The following is a 14,352-nucleotide window of genomic DNA, read 5'->3' on the forward strand; positions in this document are numbered from 1 at the left end:
GGTGTGATGGGTGCTGGAGGGGCTATATGCTTCCTGTGGGGTGGGACAGTGTGTGCTTATTCCTCCTGTGGCTTTTACAGTTGGGGACATGGAGGGGACCAGCTTGCGTGTGTGATGTTGGACAGAAGCTGCACCAGCCAGGGCGCCCACCAGCACTGAGTCGTTGGCTCTGGATCTCACCATGCTCGGTGTCTGCCTTGGCAGGTGTATGAGAGTGGCAGCAACGTGGACCAGTTTGTGACCCGCTTCCTGCTGAAGGAGACAGCAAACCAGACCCAGTCGCTGCTGAGCTCTGTGGAGAGTGCTGTAGATGCCATCGACGAGCAAACCAACCCTGCCAGGTCTGCAGTACCTCCTGCCCTCCTCTCTGCTTCCCAGTTGATTTTGGTGCAAGGGGGGTGGAGGGAGAGCAGAAGGATGGTTCAGAGGGGTGAAGGAAAATGCCACAGACAGTGTGCAGGAGCAAAGGGGAGCCAGGCGAGCGGCTGCCTTTCTCTTTGCCTCCCTTCTTGGCTTCCCAAGAGCTCTCTGGCTTTCCTTGGCTACTTTGTCCTGCCCTGTCCCTTACTCTCTTGCAGCCTTAGGGGTCCCTCTTGACCCCTTCATCCATGAGTGGTGCAGGGTGGGATGCAAACAACAGGTCAGCACCCTGGGACCAGGCTGGGCAGCACTGGGTGCACAGGGCTGCTTCTCCAAGCAAAGCCACCTGTCCCATCCAGGGCAAAACAGGGGCACCAGCAGCAGGGTGGCTGTGTCTGGGGTGCTCTAGGGACAGCCCACAGAGGGTGGCTTCCCGTGCCAGGGATGCTGTCCCTCCTGCTGGGGCACCCAGTGGTTGAAATCATCCACAGGGGCGAAAGTTGCTTACGCACTGGAGGCAGGTATCACCATCCTTGGGTCCCATTTGAGGGGACTGTCCCCATCCCAGCAGCCTGGTGCATGCTACTGAGCTTGGAGAAGACAGTGGAGACAGTTGTGAGATTTCTCAAGTGCTGCCAGGGCTGAAATATATGGGGTACCGGGCAGCAGAGCCCAAACCTCAGCACAGCCCTGCCTTGGTGTCATAGTGTCACTGCCTCCCAGGAGTACCTGTAACTGGCTGTAAGCAGGACAGGTTGCCATGGAAACTGTTAATCAGATGCTGGTGAAGCAAATCCCTCTCCTGCCATACTTGCACACAAGAGGCCATGGGATGCTCATGGGGATGCCTTGGCTTCCCCAAGCCGCAGGCTGGCAGAGGGAGCCAAGGCATGTGGACCACAGAGGATGAAAATCCCAGCTCCCCACAGGGACACCACAAGGGTCAATGTGGCCAAATGCTTTACTGCAGCCAGGTCTTGGCATCTGGGGTTTTAGCATCAGCACCATTTGCATCCTGGACAGGCAGCAGTGGTCTGGTCTTACAGGAGCTGTGGCTGCCTGGGACTCACTGAGACCCTGGGCAGCTCTGGTGACATCTCACCAGCTTTCCTAGGGGGAATGGTCTGGGTATTATCACCCCACATCACTTCCTTCTCCCCATTTTGGAAGGAAACCACTGGCCTGTGGCAAACCTTATACAAAACGTGGAAAAAGTAAGAGCTCCTGGGAAACAATGAGGAAGAAACAACACCAACATCAGACAAAGCAATTGGAGCCCATTAAAAACTTTGCTGGCTTTTATTTGCCAACGTGTGGGCCCAGTTCATAATGAGGAGTATTGTAGTTGTTTTCTCATGGTGATAATAGCCAAACAAACCAAACCAAAACAAAACCACAAAAAAGTATCTCATGAAACAGCATGGAGACAAAGAGGTGGTCTAAACAGCACCAAAATAAAAGGCTGTAAAACAAAGTGCAAAAGCAGAGCATCCAAGCCTGATACACTTCATTAAACTGTGATTAAAAAGAAATCTGTCTCTGTTCTCACCTAATTTCCTGCCTATTGACAGGGGGCTATTCAGTGCTGGCAGGGGGCTTATTGCACAGCTTGTAGCAATGGAGATGTTCCTGCTACCTTTATCACTGTTCTTGCTTCCATGTCTTTGGGATGTTCTTCAGGACCAGATCTGCCTACCCCATTCCCAGGTGCATGGTCAAGTCCACACTGGCTGATTCTGGGGGACAACAGCAGCCCAGACATTTCTCCCTTGGTGCCAAAGGAGCCAGCCAAAATTGCCTGGGGTAGCCGGGGGCGGGGGGCATAGTGAGGGCACCTGGCTGCTGTGCTGTCGGAGGGACAGGAGGGCAGGGGTGGTGCTGGCTAGTGTTCTGCCCGTCAGCTCCCAGCTCTTGTCTCCAGCCAGGAGCTGCATGGCTGGCAAGAGATGTCAAGAGGAGCAGGGCCTCCTGGACACATCCATCAGCGGGCAGCCAGCAAGAAGCTGTTGTCACTGGAAGGAAACGCTGAAAACACTTTAAGCAGCTCAGCCTCCCCCTCTGCAGCTCAGACTTCCCATTGCTGGAGGCAGAAGGAAAGAGAGGGGTCATCCTTCCCAAAACCTATTCCCATCTTGCCACACGTGGGTGGCACCTGCAAACCCTTGCTGGATTGGCAAGTCTTCGCATCCTCTCTGGCTTGCAAATGAACGAGGGTGTGGGGGGACCACAAAGAAGCTGAGGCTGGTTGGTCATTGATGTCTTGGGGGTACCTGTATGCATGACATGTGTGTGACACACACACATGCTCCTTTTCTCCAAGTGGTGTTGCAGAATGAGCCAGGCTAAATGGGCTTTGTAGCCCCAGAGGAAGAAGCAAGGTGGAGGAGATGCTACACTGGATGTGCCTCCATTCTCCAGGAGAACCACAGCTGCAGCCTGTTGCTGGGATGCACAGCCAGGCTGCCAGGCAGGCAGATTTGCCCTGCTCATGGGCAGCAGTTTGGGCATGGGCAGCTTGTGTGCTGCCTGCGTGACAGCAATTCTTCCCATGTGTTAGTCACCAACGACACCTGACTGCAAAACCAGGACAGGTGGCTGGGCACAACCACCGGTGCCCAAATGTCCAGTGTTCTAGGGGTGGAGTAATCCCCAAGAGCTGCAGGAGATGCTGGGAGGGCTGCTGTGGTGTTTCATAAGCAGGAAAGAAAACTGATGGCTGCTGGGAGCAGCCCACTGATGTTGCTCCAATTCTGACACACTCCCCATGCCAGGTGATGCTGAAGGGTGGTACAGGAGGGAAGCCTGCGCTGCCTGGGCATGGTGTGGGCACTACTGCTCTCTGATGTTGGTGGCAGAGTTGCCAAAAAGGATGCTCCAGTGTCAGCTCTCTGGGGCTGGCTCACGCCGTGCCTGGCTCTGCCCTCCTTGATGGCCTGTATGCTCTCTGGTTGCAGGCACTACGCCAGCAAAGCTGGCCACGGCCTGATGGACACCTGGTACGACAGCCCCATGCCCAGCTACTCTCCTACCAGCCGGATGGTCTCCAGGGAGCACGGGAAGGCCTTCCAGACTGGTAGGTGATGGTTGCTTCCTGGCTGCACTGGAAGCCTGGGGTGACTTGGGGAAGGGAGCTGCAGTCCCAGCAGCAGCATGGGGGTGATGCTCGACTTCCCTGGAGGGTAATGGGTCTCCTGGGGGATGCCCACAGGTGCCTCTCACTCCATCACTGCCTCCTGGCTCTGCACAGGTTCCCCTGACACCAAGGTGGAGGGGCTGGAGGGGCAGATCAACAGGTTGGCTGAGCTGATCGGCAGGCTGGAGGACAAGGTAAGGACCAGCATTTCCATGTGTGGGGCTGTCCTTGTGTGTCCCTGCAGCCCCACCACCTCCCTGCCACGGTTAGGGTGGAGGTGACCAAGAAGTGGCCATGCCCATCCCTGTGCCACAGTGTGCACAGGCTGTGGGTGGATGCTGGGTTGCTGCTGGTGGTGGTGTTGGAGGATATTACGATCAATGAGCTGATGCAGCTATTGAATGTGGAATGATTAACTGTAAGTTTATTTAAACAAGAAAAAAACATAAGGAAGAAGGCAACGTCTCTTGCAAAGGTAGCCTTACTCCACCTAGGGACTGACGGAGAAAATGTTGCAGTGCAGGAAATCCTCCTGCTTTGTTCTTTCAGGGCAGAAGGGGACAGGGAAAAGGTGGTGCTGTATATGGGGGCAGAGAGGTGCCATGAAGGTTGAGAGCACAAAAATATAGATCATGGCTGCCAGAGGAAATACAAGTGTGCCTGGGGCTGGGAAGACATAAGTGGGCACTGAGGATGGATGGGTACCCCTGCTCCTGCCACCTCAGGGACAGTTCAGGGGCCCTGAAAAGGTGACAGCTGTTTGGGGCTGATGTGAGGACATGGTGTCAGGGGTGTTGGCTGCACTGGGAGACCAACTTTTGCAGAGGGTCCTGATGGGAAGGCATGAAGGTGCAAATGGCTCTCAGAGCCATCCGGTGCAGAGAAGGGGGCACAGCCGTCATGCCAAGTGCTGCGGACAGAAACCCACTGGCCTGGGAGGGACACACAGCCTCAGCCCACTCCTGTTTTTCCCCTTTTTCCCAGACTCTCTGGTTTGACCTGCACCAGCGGCTGTCGGACAGCGAGAGCACGGCTTGCATGGTGAGATTGGCAGGCCACCACCCACCTGGTGCTGAGGTGTCCCTGCAGTGTGGCATTGGCCTTGGGGCTGGGGAGGGGGGAGGGGGGGAGTGGGGCTTACTGTGTTTTTTGGGTCTCACATGCCACTGTGTTTTGGGGGGCCTGGCAGTACCTCCTCCTGGTGCGGGATGAGATGACGGTGTCACACAAGCACCTGGGCGAGTTTTGCGTCTCCCTGAAGCAGTACCTGAAGAGTGTGGCTGGCGAGAGGGACTGCTTCCAGTGGGTATCACCAGCAGCTGCGTATCGTGGGGGCCAGGGGACTTGAGGGGTTCAGTGGGGGCAGGGGGTCTCCAGCTGCCCTCACAGCAAGGGGCACCCCACCAAGTGAAGGGCTGAAGCAAAACAGCCAGGATTTGGGGTGTAGTGATGCTCGGCCACCAAAACCCTTTTGCATGGACTGGGGAGTGCCGGGGTGGGCCCCCCCACCCCCCCAACTTGCGCTGCTGGGGCTGGGTTCACCCTTCGGTGGCCCACCCTATAGCATGCCTGTGGTTGCAGAGGCAAGGGGGGGAGGGATACCCAGTGGTTCGGGGCTCACCCTTCTTCCTACTCCTGCCAGTGTCACTGCAGTGAAGCTGCCTGACGGGGTCACCTTCATCATCTATGAGTTCTGGGAGACTGAGGAGGACTGGAAGAGGTAGGGGAGGGGGTGCAAAAAAGCTCATTTTGGGGTGGGATGCTCAGGCACAAAGAGGTATTGGAGCTGCTGCGCCCCAAGCTCTGTCCCCTGTCTGATGTCAGGGGCAAGGATCTGTCTGTCACTGTAAAAGGGACAGGGGGCTTGGGAGGTCTGTGCATCTTCCACCTGGCGTTGCCTTTGGACATGCAAGATGGGAGTTCTCTCTGTCTTGAACCATGGCAGGGTGCTTTGCCCAAGGGGAGGGTGAGTGGGATTACTGGCACCCAGCCCCTGCCAGAGCCAACAGGGTTGCAGTGCGAGGCTGGGATGTTGATTTGAGGGGAGGCTGTCACTCACTCTCTCCCACCCGGGAGCAGGCACCTACAGAGTGCCACCTGCAAGGGCTTCCAGCACGTCAAGGTGGACACGCTGAGCCAGCCTGAGGCCATCTCCAGTGTGGCCGTGCCAGGTAGGAGGGCGGCTGCCCTGTGGGGTGGAGGACAAGGAGTCGAGAGTAGGGGTGGGCAAGGGGGCACAGGGTGGGGGGCATCATGGGCTGGGCTGGGTGGGACAGGGAGGGTCAGGGTGGTGCGGGGTGACACTGTGGTGCTGTTTCCCCTGCAGCTGCCTGGTGCACTCTGAGCCGAGAGTGACTGCTGGTGCCATGGAGCCTGCCAGCACCTGTCCCTGCTATGGGGTGGTCGTGACCCCCTGCATGGCTGGGGGGGGGGGGGGGGGGGGGGGGGGAAGGTGTCGGTGTGACCTGTCTGCAGTGAAGGAAACCCCCATATGTGTCCTCAGCACCCCATAGGGTGTTCCCCCCCCAGCTACCCCATCACCTGGGTCACCTCTCCCTCGAGGGGGATGGTGTTGGGGGTGGGGGAGGAGTGGGGTCTGCCAGTGAGGGGCTGGCAGGACTGGGTGGGTGGGGGCATCCCGCAGGCAGGCAAATGGGGAGGCAGGGTACAGGCAGCCGGGAAGTGGGGAGAGGGCTAGCCAGGGTAGGGAACCAGTAATGAGGGGTGGGAGTGGGAGGCTGGAGCCCCCTGGTGGGGGCAAGCTGGGAGTCCCTGCCAGTCCCCAGGGCCAACTGGGGAGGGGGCTGGGCGGGGTGGGAGGAAGGTGAGGCTGTGCCCGGTGTAGTGTGTGTGCACCTGCAGGGGTGGGGACTCGTGTCCCTGGGCGGGGTTCAAGGTGGTGGTGAAGGGGGGGTACCCCTCCTCCTGGGGTGCCTCTTAGTCCTGTGGGGTGCTGGCAGTCCCAAAGGGTTTCCTTCATATGTGGCAGTGGGTGCCTTGCAGGCATGGGGGGTGGCTGTCCGCCCCGCCCCCTCCCCCCCCCCCCGGGGCCTGTACATCTGTCTTGTCTGTCTGTGTGCAGCACTCGCTGCCCGTCCTGTCCCCATCCTGCCAAGGCCAGGGGTCCCTCGGGGCGTGGCGCAGGGCCCTTACTGATACCCTGTCCCATCTTTATTAGCTGCTCTTAAACAGGGATGGTGATGCCAAATAAAATCGCGATGGGATCCAGTGGTGTAGCCGTGTCTGGGGTGGCTGTCTGGGTGATGGGGCTGGGGGTGGGGAGGCACGCTGGAGTCCATGGTCCCTCAGTGCAGCAACCCCAGCACGGCCAGGGCAGCACTCTGCCCACAGACAAAGGTGCCGCCAAGCACAGAGAGGATGCCCCAGGTGATGAGAGCAGCCCTGCGGGGACAGGAGCAGAGGACTGGTGGGACAGAGCCAACCCCCAGTAACATGCAACCCCCTGGCCCTTGCCCCCTCTGGGTGTGGGGCTCTCTGTGGGGGGTCTCAGCCTCCTCTGCCATGATCCTCTGCATCGCTCCTGGTGGATGACCGAAGACCCCAGCAGCCCCTGTGGCTCATCCCCTGTGCCCACTGCAATGACACGTAAACCCTGGTCAAAAGCCTGGCAGCCACCACCACAAGACCATCCCCAGTTCTGCCTGTGCCCAGTGGCCCCACTGAGGGGGCACAGTCCCATATTGGCCCCTTCCATGCTCAGGCACAGCTGCTCCCACACACTCCCAGCCCCCACCCTACTGCCACATGCCCCTCCACCCTTGTCGCCTCCCTGGCTCCATCCACAGCCCCACGACCTGTGGGTCTGCACCTCCCTGTCCCACTCTCCCCAGGCATGCAGTCAGACACCAAGCCCCCGGGACACAGGACTCACCCCCAGACTCTGCTGCTGCTCTGTCGTGGGGTCGTTGGCACTGTACTCCTTCCCAAACTGCCCCAGGCAGGCTGGGACTGTCCCCTCGCTGTCCCCATTGCCCCAGCTTGTGTTGTTCCCGCTCCTTGTGGTGGCACTCGTGGATCTCCCCGAGGGACTGCTCCAAGTCCTTGTTGCCCACCTGGGTGCCGCTGCTTGCCTCCTTGCTTGGCCCCGCACCCAGCACTCTGGCACCCCCAGGGGCACCCACCCCTGCCCAGACAGCCATGCCCCCGCCCACCCCAAAGGCACCCTCTTGGTTGAGACTCCCAAGGAACTGGGGTGCTCCCTCCAGCTGCCATGGGAGACAGGATCCCCGCTCCCCCAGTCATCTTCACCCCCAAGCCAACTCTGCTGCTCTGCCACAGGCACAGCAGACATGCTTTGGCACATGCTTAGCCCAAAACTCAACAGCACCATGCCCAGCCCCCCCGACATGGGCTGCTGCTGTGCCTCTACAGCCAGGAGCAGTGATGGGGGACACTACCCCAGCACAACAGGCACTGAACACTTGATGGCTGCCCACCCTGGGGCACCGTGCCCCTCTGACCTATGCCATGACCCCCACCACCGCCCCCACTGAGTGCCCCAGTGCCTCCAAACCCTGCAGCACTCCTTCCCCTGCAGCTGCTCTGCCTTGCAAGAGCTCTGGTACCCAGGCACCTCCCTGATGCCTGGGCACATGCCTGGTACCTGGGCACACCCCCAATGTCTGGGCACCTCCCCAGTGCCTGGCTTCATCCATGATATCCAGGCACATTCCTAATACCCTGGCACAGACCTGATACCTGGGCACATCCCCATTGCCTGGGCACCTCCCTAATAGCCAGGCACATCCCCCATGTTGGAGCACACCCCTCCATACCCACCCTTCAACCCCACCGCAGCCCCCATGTCCCACAGCAAGTGCTGGTGCTTTCTGCGCCTGCAGGTACCCCAAATCTCTGTCCTTCTGGGGCTCCCACCTTGTCCAGGGTGATCCCCAGGGATCCTGCCCAAGCCATGGGTCATGGGATGCCGCACTCTGCCCTTGCCCCTGCCCCTGCCCATGCCCGCCGCCACTGAGCCCGCAGTCACTCACTTTTTGCGTGGCCCAAGGGTGCGGGTCCCGGTCATGCACACCAGGCACAGCCCTGCCACCAACACAGAGGCTCAGCCCCCCACCGCCACCACAGCACCCCTCACCCAGGCCCCACCATGGTGGCCCTCACAAGCATGCCTCTGCACCCGCAAAAGGGGGCCAGGATGGGCCACCCACCAATGCACTCCCTGCCAATGCAGCAATGCTCTTGGCACCAGCAACCCCTGCCCTCACTCCCACTGCTCAGTCTTGCCTGGGAAGATGAAGATGAAGAAGGCGCTGATGCCCCCAATGAGCTCAATGACCTTGCCGATGTCCGGGACGAACAGGGCGATGGCGAGCGTGGCAGCCATCCAGGCGACTGTCAGCAGCACCCGGTTCCGCTGCTCATGCACCTCGGGCACCACCGCAGCCCCACGCTTAGGGGTCGCCCACACGTCCCTCACCACTGACCTAGGGATGGGGTGGGGGGGTGGGAGTGGGTCGGGGGGGCTAATGGCACCCAGCAGAGCTGCACCAGCTGAGGAGGGGCTGGGAAGACCACCTGGATTGCCACTGCCTCCTCACCTGCCCAACAGCACCACGATGGGGTAGATGGTGACAATGGAGACACCGAAGAGCAGGCGGGCGACAATGACAACTGGGTCATTCCCTGGGTAGGACATCAGGACATCAGATGCCACAGCCTCGCCGAAGGTGAGGTAGCCGTAAAGCCCTGCCGATGGGGAGGCAGGAGTGGGTGGCCATGCCAGTGACAAGGACAGAGGAGCCTCGAGGAGGATGGATCAGCCCTGGGGACAGGGACCCGTGGGGCAAGGAGGGGGTGAAGGGGTCTGGTGCTGGGGTTACCAGTGAGGGAGTAGATGAGCAGGCAGACAAGCATGGAGAGCACGGAGACGGTGACCCAGTGGGAGAAGCTCTGGTTGCTCATGCTGCTGTAGATGGCCACGCAGGCCTCGTGGCACTGCAAGGCATGGGGAGAAGGCACTGGGGCCCTGTGCAGTGACAAGCCCCACCCCAGCACCTTCCTTCACACCTGTGGGTGCCTTGTGCCGCTCTCCCCCCTTCCCCAGGGTCTTGTGTCCTGCCAGGCAGCCACCTCTGGTGACAACCGTGGGTCCCCTTCCCTGCAACCCCCACCCTGCAAGGGATGGTGTCCCCACGGTCCAGGATGCTGTGGGAGGCTGCCAGCACTGCCTGAGCAGGCAGGGACAATGGGACCAGGGTGCCCTACCTGGAAGCCGAAGCAGATGGTGGGGATGACACTGAAGATGGAGGCCCAGGAGAAGGCCCTGTGGTATGGTGGGGAGGAAATGCAGAGCAAAGGCTGTGAGGCCCCCAGAGGCAGACAGGACCTTGGTGGCATAAGCTGTGAAGCCTGGATGCCACCACAGGCACCTCCTGCCCAGTGATTTTGGGGAGAAAGGGGGATTGCTGGGGTGAAAGCTGGGGCTGGGGAATGCCACCCACCCACCAATCTACCAGTGCTGTTCCCCAGCTCACCGTCCCAACCCAGGGCCACCCCTGCACTGCTTCCAGCCCTGTCCCACACCACTGCTGGTGCCACAGAGGATGGGAGGGGAGAAATATGGGGCTGATCGCCCCCCCCCCCAACCCCCCCACCTGGAGGGCTGAGGGCTCTCAGGTGAGCCCAGACTCTCTGCCTGCAGGTAGTACTTCAGGATGATGACCAGAGTGAGGTAGCAGGCGGCCAGTGTGCCCAGGATGCTGTCAGGGCATGGAAGAGCATCAGCACACAGACCCCTGACAGCCAGGAAGGGGTGGGGGGGATCCTGTAGCCCCACAGGGACCTGGGAGGAGGTGGCCTGGGGTCCCAGGGTGCCCAGGGGCTGGCCACTGCAGGGGTAGCCCACATGATACCTGGAGTACTTCTGGAAGCCAATCTCCCTGGGGACGGAGAGCGGGAAGATGATGAGGATGCAGAGAGCCGAGAGGGTGAAGCGCTGGTCCACATACCAGGGGAGTGGCAGGGGGGCTCCACTTAGTGTCCCATTGGGGTACAGGGAGTCACACACTGGGGGGGGGGGTGGAGGTGGGGAGAGAGGACAGGGAGAGCGGGGGTCAGCTGCAGCCCAAAAGGTGGCCCAATGGGGTCAGGAGCATCACACCATGGCAGGGCCAGGGAGCCCCGCGTCCTCAGGTGTTCCAAGAAAACCCTGCGGCTGCCCCCAGCCCACGTGGGACCACCTTCCCCTCACTCCCAGGAACCACTGGCCCTGAGCAAGCCCTGAATGTGGGGGGGTGGGGGGAACAACTCACATTTCTCCAGCTGGTCGCCCACCACCCTGAGTAGGGCCACAGATATCATGAAGAGGTTGAGGAAGAAGCAGACCTCACAGAGCTTCCCCACCGCTGCCCCGCACACCGCCCGGACAACCCCCTGGTAGGTGGGCTGGGCGCTGAGGGCCGCTGCGTAGCCCAGCACTGCCAGCCCGCTCACCAGGAAGACCAGCGAGCCCTGCAGGGACAGGACCCAGGAAGGAGCACCACACCAACCCTCCGTCATTCCCTGGACCTGGGGGACCCAGCAGGGCCATGGCCAGGGACCAGGTTGCCGGCCAGGTGGCCTTGTGCCCTGGGTAACATGGATCAGCAAAAGGATGGAGAACTAGCCCTACATGATACTTTGGATTCAGATTTGGGAGTTTTGGGTGTGTAGGGGACCAGCCACCAATTTTACTTTAGGTTGAGCTCAAAGCTAGCCAGCTGGCTTCAGATCAAAGAGCGTATCTAGGGCGGCAGCAGCTTTTGCACCCCCTGCCCTGGCTGATCTTCCTTTCAGCCTGGGTCTGGATGCTGCATGCCGTGTGAAGGGGAGGGACCCCGCCAGCCCCCCAAACACCAGGGCGGGTGAACCCCACCATGCCTTTGCCCCTTTCCCCATGCCGGCCAGTGCCTCGGCTCCCTTTGGGGATGCCGCTGCCCTCAGCCCCTCGCCCCCATCCCGCACCCCGGATCGGGTCCCCCGACCCCCCCACCCCCTTACCAGCTCCACCAGGAGGGCGGGGGCGGCGCCGCCGGCCCTGCTGAAGGCCCAGGGGAAGCTCAGCAGCCCCGCGCCCAGCGCAGACTTCAGCATGATGAAGACGGCTCCGGCGGAGGAGAGCCCGGCGCTGGGCGCCGCCGCCGGCAGCAGGGGCCGGCCCTCGCCCGCCGCCCGCTCCATCCCGCCGCCTCCCCGCAGGGCTCTGGGCCGGGGGCGGGCAGGGGGAGCCGGTTCCCGCGGGGGCGGGGGAGAGCGGGGGGGTCCGCGGTTCCCCCCGCCCCCGCAGGGAGTGGGGAGGGGGGCAGCGGGGCAGGAGGCGGGAGGAAAGCCCCGTCCTGATCCCACCCCAGCTGGGATGCAGGGGAGCGGGCATCGCCCCCGCGGACAGTGCGGGGACTGCGGTTCGTGCATCCCCCTCGCTCGGGACAAGCGGTCCACGTCCCGCTGTCTGCGGGCAATCTCAAAGCTCAAAGACCTGGTACAGAGCATAGGAAAACCAGCAGCTCCCAGTATGGGGCTCGGGCTGGGCAGGCTGGGGCTCCCCGTTCCAGCTGCATTCACCCCATCCACTAAATTCGCACCACAGGGCATTTTGGAGCATCCCAGGACAGGGACGGTGAGGCAAGGCGGCTGCAGCGAGCACCCTGCAGACTGTTTGGCTGGTGGATGCCTCACCACTCGTTGGGTGCAGGATGAGGCCAGCACGCCTCCATCTCTGTGCATCAGCTAAAAGTCCACCTGCACTCGGGAGACCTTAACAAGGAACCACACCATACCATACCATCCCCTGCTCAATGCAGGGAAAAGGGGTGCAGGGATAACAGGATGGGGTGACTGATGCTGCAGGGGACCTGCATGGAAGAGGCTGCACCCCAAGGGGACAAGAAGTCCATCCCCTACACAGGGGGACACACAGCAGCTCTGTGCCAGTCCCAGCACATGCCACTGCCCCAGGGCTCAGCGTACAGGCCCCCTGACACCAGCTGACAGCCCCTAATGCATTTTTGATTTCCCAAATATGTGCCCTTCTGATCTCGGTAAGACGGATAAAGAGACTTTAATCAGCTGCTAGGAGGAATTATGGATGGCTAATTGTGCCTGCCACCTCCATTACATCTCTGCCACCTGCAGGGCTTATAACCATTCAGAAGGGCCCTTCCAGGCCTTCATTAGCTGCACACCAAAGGCTTCAGAAATAATTGGCCTCTATGATTTAGAAATTGGCCACTGGGCTGTAAAATACCAACCACTGGGAAAGGCTCTTAATTCGGACTGGAACTTTGATACAGCTTGACTCTGGTTTCAAGGCTGCGGTGGAGCTGTAATCTCTCATTAGTACTGTGATGAGAGGAAGGAGCCCCCTCATTAGCACCCACTGCAGCAGCAACACCAAAGCTTTACAGGCCCCCCCTGACAGGAGCGCCTCAAATCAAAGGGACTCAGTCCACCTCCCACGCCAGCACAGCAGCCCCAGGTGGTTTCTCTGTTCAGAGGCTCTGGCCTCCCTCGGTTGCATTCCACCCCCCCGCCCCTTCTGTGCTCCAGCCCCTGAGCTGTGAGCCATAACCCAAGGGTCGCCGTAGGTTGCCAGCTTTACCCACTGCTGTGTCCCCTTGGCAGATGCCCTTCTCCCCCCGCCTTTTTTTTTTCCTCATAGGAAAAGGGCCACAGATATATTTTCCACATTATTATCTTTGAAGACAAAGGTAGAAAGGTGCAAACAGTCCTTGTTTTGGAGAAGTGAAAACACTGACTACAATTACGCTTTGCTACCTGCAAACCCTTCTGACATCTGGCCTTTGTGATTTTACACCTTTACCAACAGCTCTTTCACAACCAATACGACCCACAGAGCTGTTGCTCACTGGTCCTACAAGAGACCCTGATGCCACAGGTGAGACACACAAAATCCCCTCCCTGTGGGCATGGGAGCATGTTCAGAGAGGGACGAGGAAAGGGCACCTCTAGCCCCCAGCCCCATTGGGCTAGCTAACAACTCCAAAGTGAAAGCTCAGTCCCTTCTCTGACACCGCAATAGGATGTGGCCTCTTCCAGTTCATCCTTGTCTTCAGAAGGGAAGAGGCAGGCTGGGGAAAGCTAACCACTCTCTAGGTTAGGGGAAATGGGTTTTCCCAGTCCTTTTCGCAGGACACTTGTACCCTGTGAAACCCTGCCTACAGCCTCCTCTTGGAAGGTTTGCCCCAGGCCACATGGAGAAACCTTCTCTCCTGCAGTACCCTCCCCCAAGGCCCACCACCACCTCCCATGACAGTAAATCCCCACAGGGGACAGGTGCAGTCAGAGCACCCAGCAGGGCTGTCCCTGGCACCTCCTCCCCCTCCAGCCATGCCCAGGGCTGTGTGGGAGCCAGTGAGCTGCCCAAGAGCTCACCCAGGTCTGTTGGCCAGTACAGATCACTTTCCTGCCCAGGCACCGCTTCTGTTCACCAACAGAGGTGGTCACCACCTCCCTGCTCCTCCTGGGAAAAAGTACTTTTATTCAAAGGGGTGATCAAAGCAGCTGCCAGGGAAAACCTCGCAGCTTTGCTACAAAACAGTGAAGCTATTTCAATGATGGCAACGTTAACGGACACCGCATGGTCAATGGCAACTTGTGCCTGCATCCTCATTCAAGCCTGTAACAAGTGGCAGGCTTCCAAGTGGGACATACCAAAAGGAGACAGAGGTTTTTGGCTTTGTGACACACCACACTAAGCTGTTGTGTAGATGGTACCTAACAGTTTCTTACCCAGCTCATCACTGAGCTGCCCTTCGGGACCTCTCATTAGCTGCTGCAGTTTTGAACACCTTCAGAACTGTGCTTGCTCAGGGCAAGCAGTT

At 60.0% G+C, this 14,352-nt stretch overlaps 2 protein-coding genes across 6 annotated transcripts in view; one reads left to right on the forward strand and one right to left on the reverse strand.

The window, feature by feature from the left end:
• Positions 1-5,907, forward strand: part of NECAB2 (N-terminal EF-hand calcium binding protein 2) — an 86,756-nt gene extending 80,849 nt beyond the window's left edge. For 4 of the 5 annotated variants that reach the window (XM_075101701.1, XM_075101704.1, XM_075101703.1 and 1 more), the window contains 8 exons: positions 205-341; positions 3,315-3,433; positions 3,569-3,687; positions 4,478-4,534; positions 4,683-4,795; positions 5,136-5,213; positions 5,573-5,664; positions 5,820-5,907. In XM_075101701.1, coding sequence (XP_074957802.1) covers positions 205-341; positions 3,315-3,433; positions 3,569-3,687; positions 4,478-4,534; positions 4,683-4,795; positions 5,136-5,213; positions 5,573-5,664; positions 5,820-5,848 — 744 coding nt within the window. In that variant the 3' untranslated portion in view covers positions 5,849-5,907. The remainder of the gene's footprint in view (positions 1-204; positions 342-3,314; positions 3,434-3,568; positions 3,688-4,477; positions 4,535-4,682; positions 4,796-5,135; positions 5,214-5,572; positions 5,665-5,819) is intronic. The other variant, XM_075101702.1, reaches the window with a different exon arrangement.
• Positions 5,908-6,080: 173 nt separating this feature from the next.
• SLC38A8 (solute carrier family 38 member 8) lies at positions 6,081-11,813 on the reverse strand. Its single transcript, XM_075101700.1, has 10 exons — positions 11,513-11,813; positions 10,786-10,984; positions 10,387-10,540; positions 10,129-10,233; positions 9,740-9,797; positions 9,355-9,469; positions 9,073-9,220; positions 8,759-8,958; positions 8,506-8,557; positions 6,081-6,895 (listed from the first exon to the last, which is right to left on the reverse strand). The coding sequence occupies exons 1-10, from the start codon at positions 11,690-11,692 to the stop codon at positions 6,799-6,801; spliced, it is 1,308 nt and encodes a 435-aa protein (XP_074957801.1). The 5' UTR covers positions 11,693-11,813; the 3' UTR covers positions 6,081-6,798.
• Between the last annotated feature and the right edge of the window lie 2,539 nt (positions 11,814-14,352).

Source organism: Phalacrocorax aristotelis, chromosome 8 (genome assembly GCF_949628215.1).
Source record: "Phalacrocorax aristotelis chromosome 8, bGulAri2.1, whole genome shotgun sequence".
Lineage (NCBI taxonomy): Eukaryota > Metazoa > Chordata > Aves > Suliformes > Phalacrocoracidae > Phalacrocorax > Phalacrocorax aristotelis.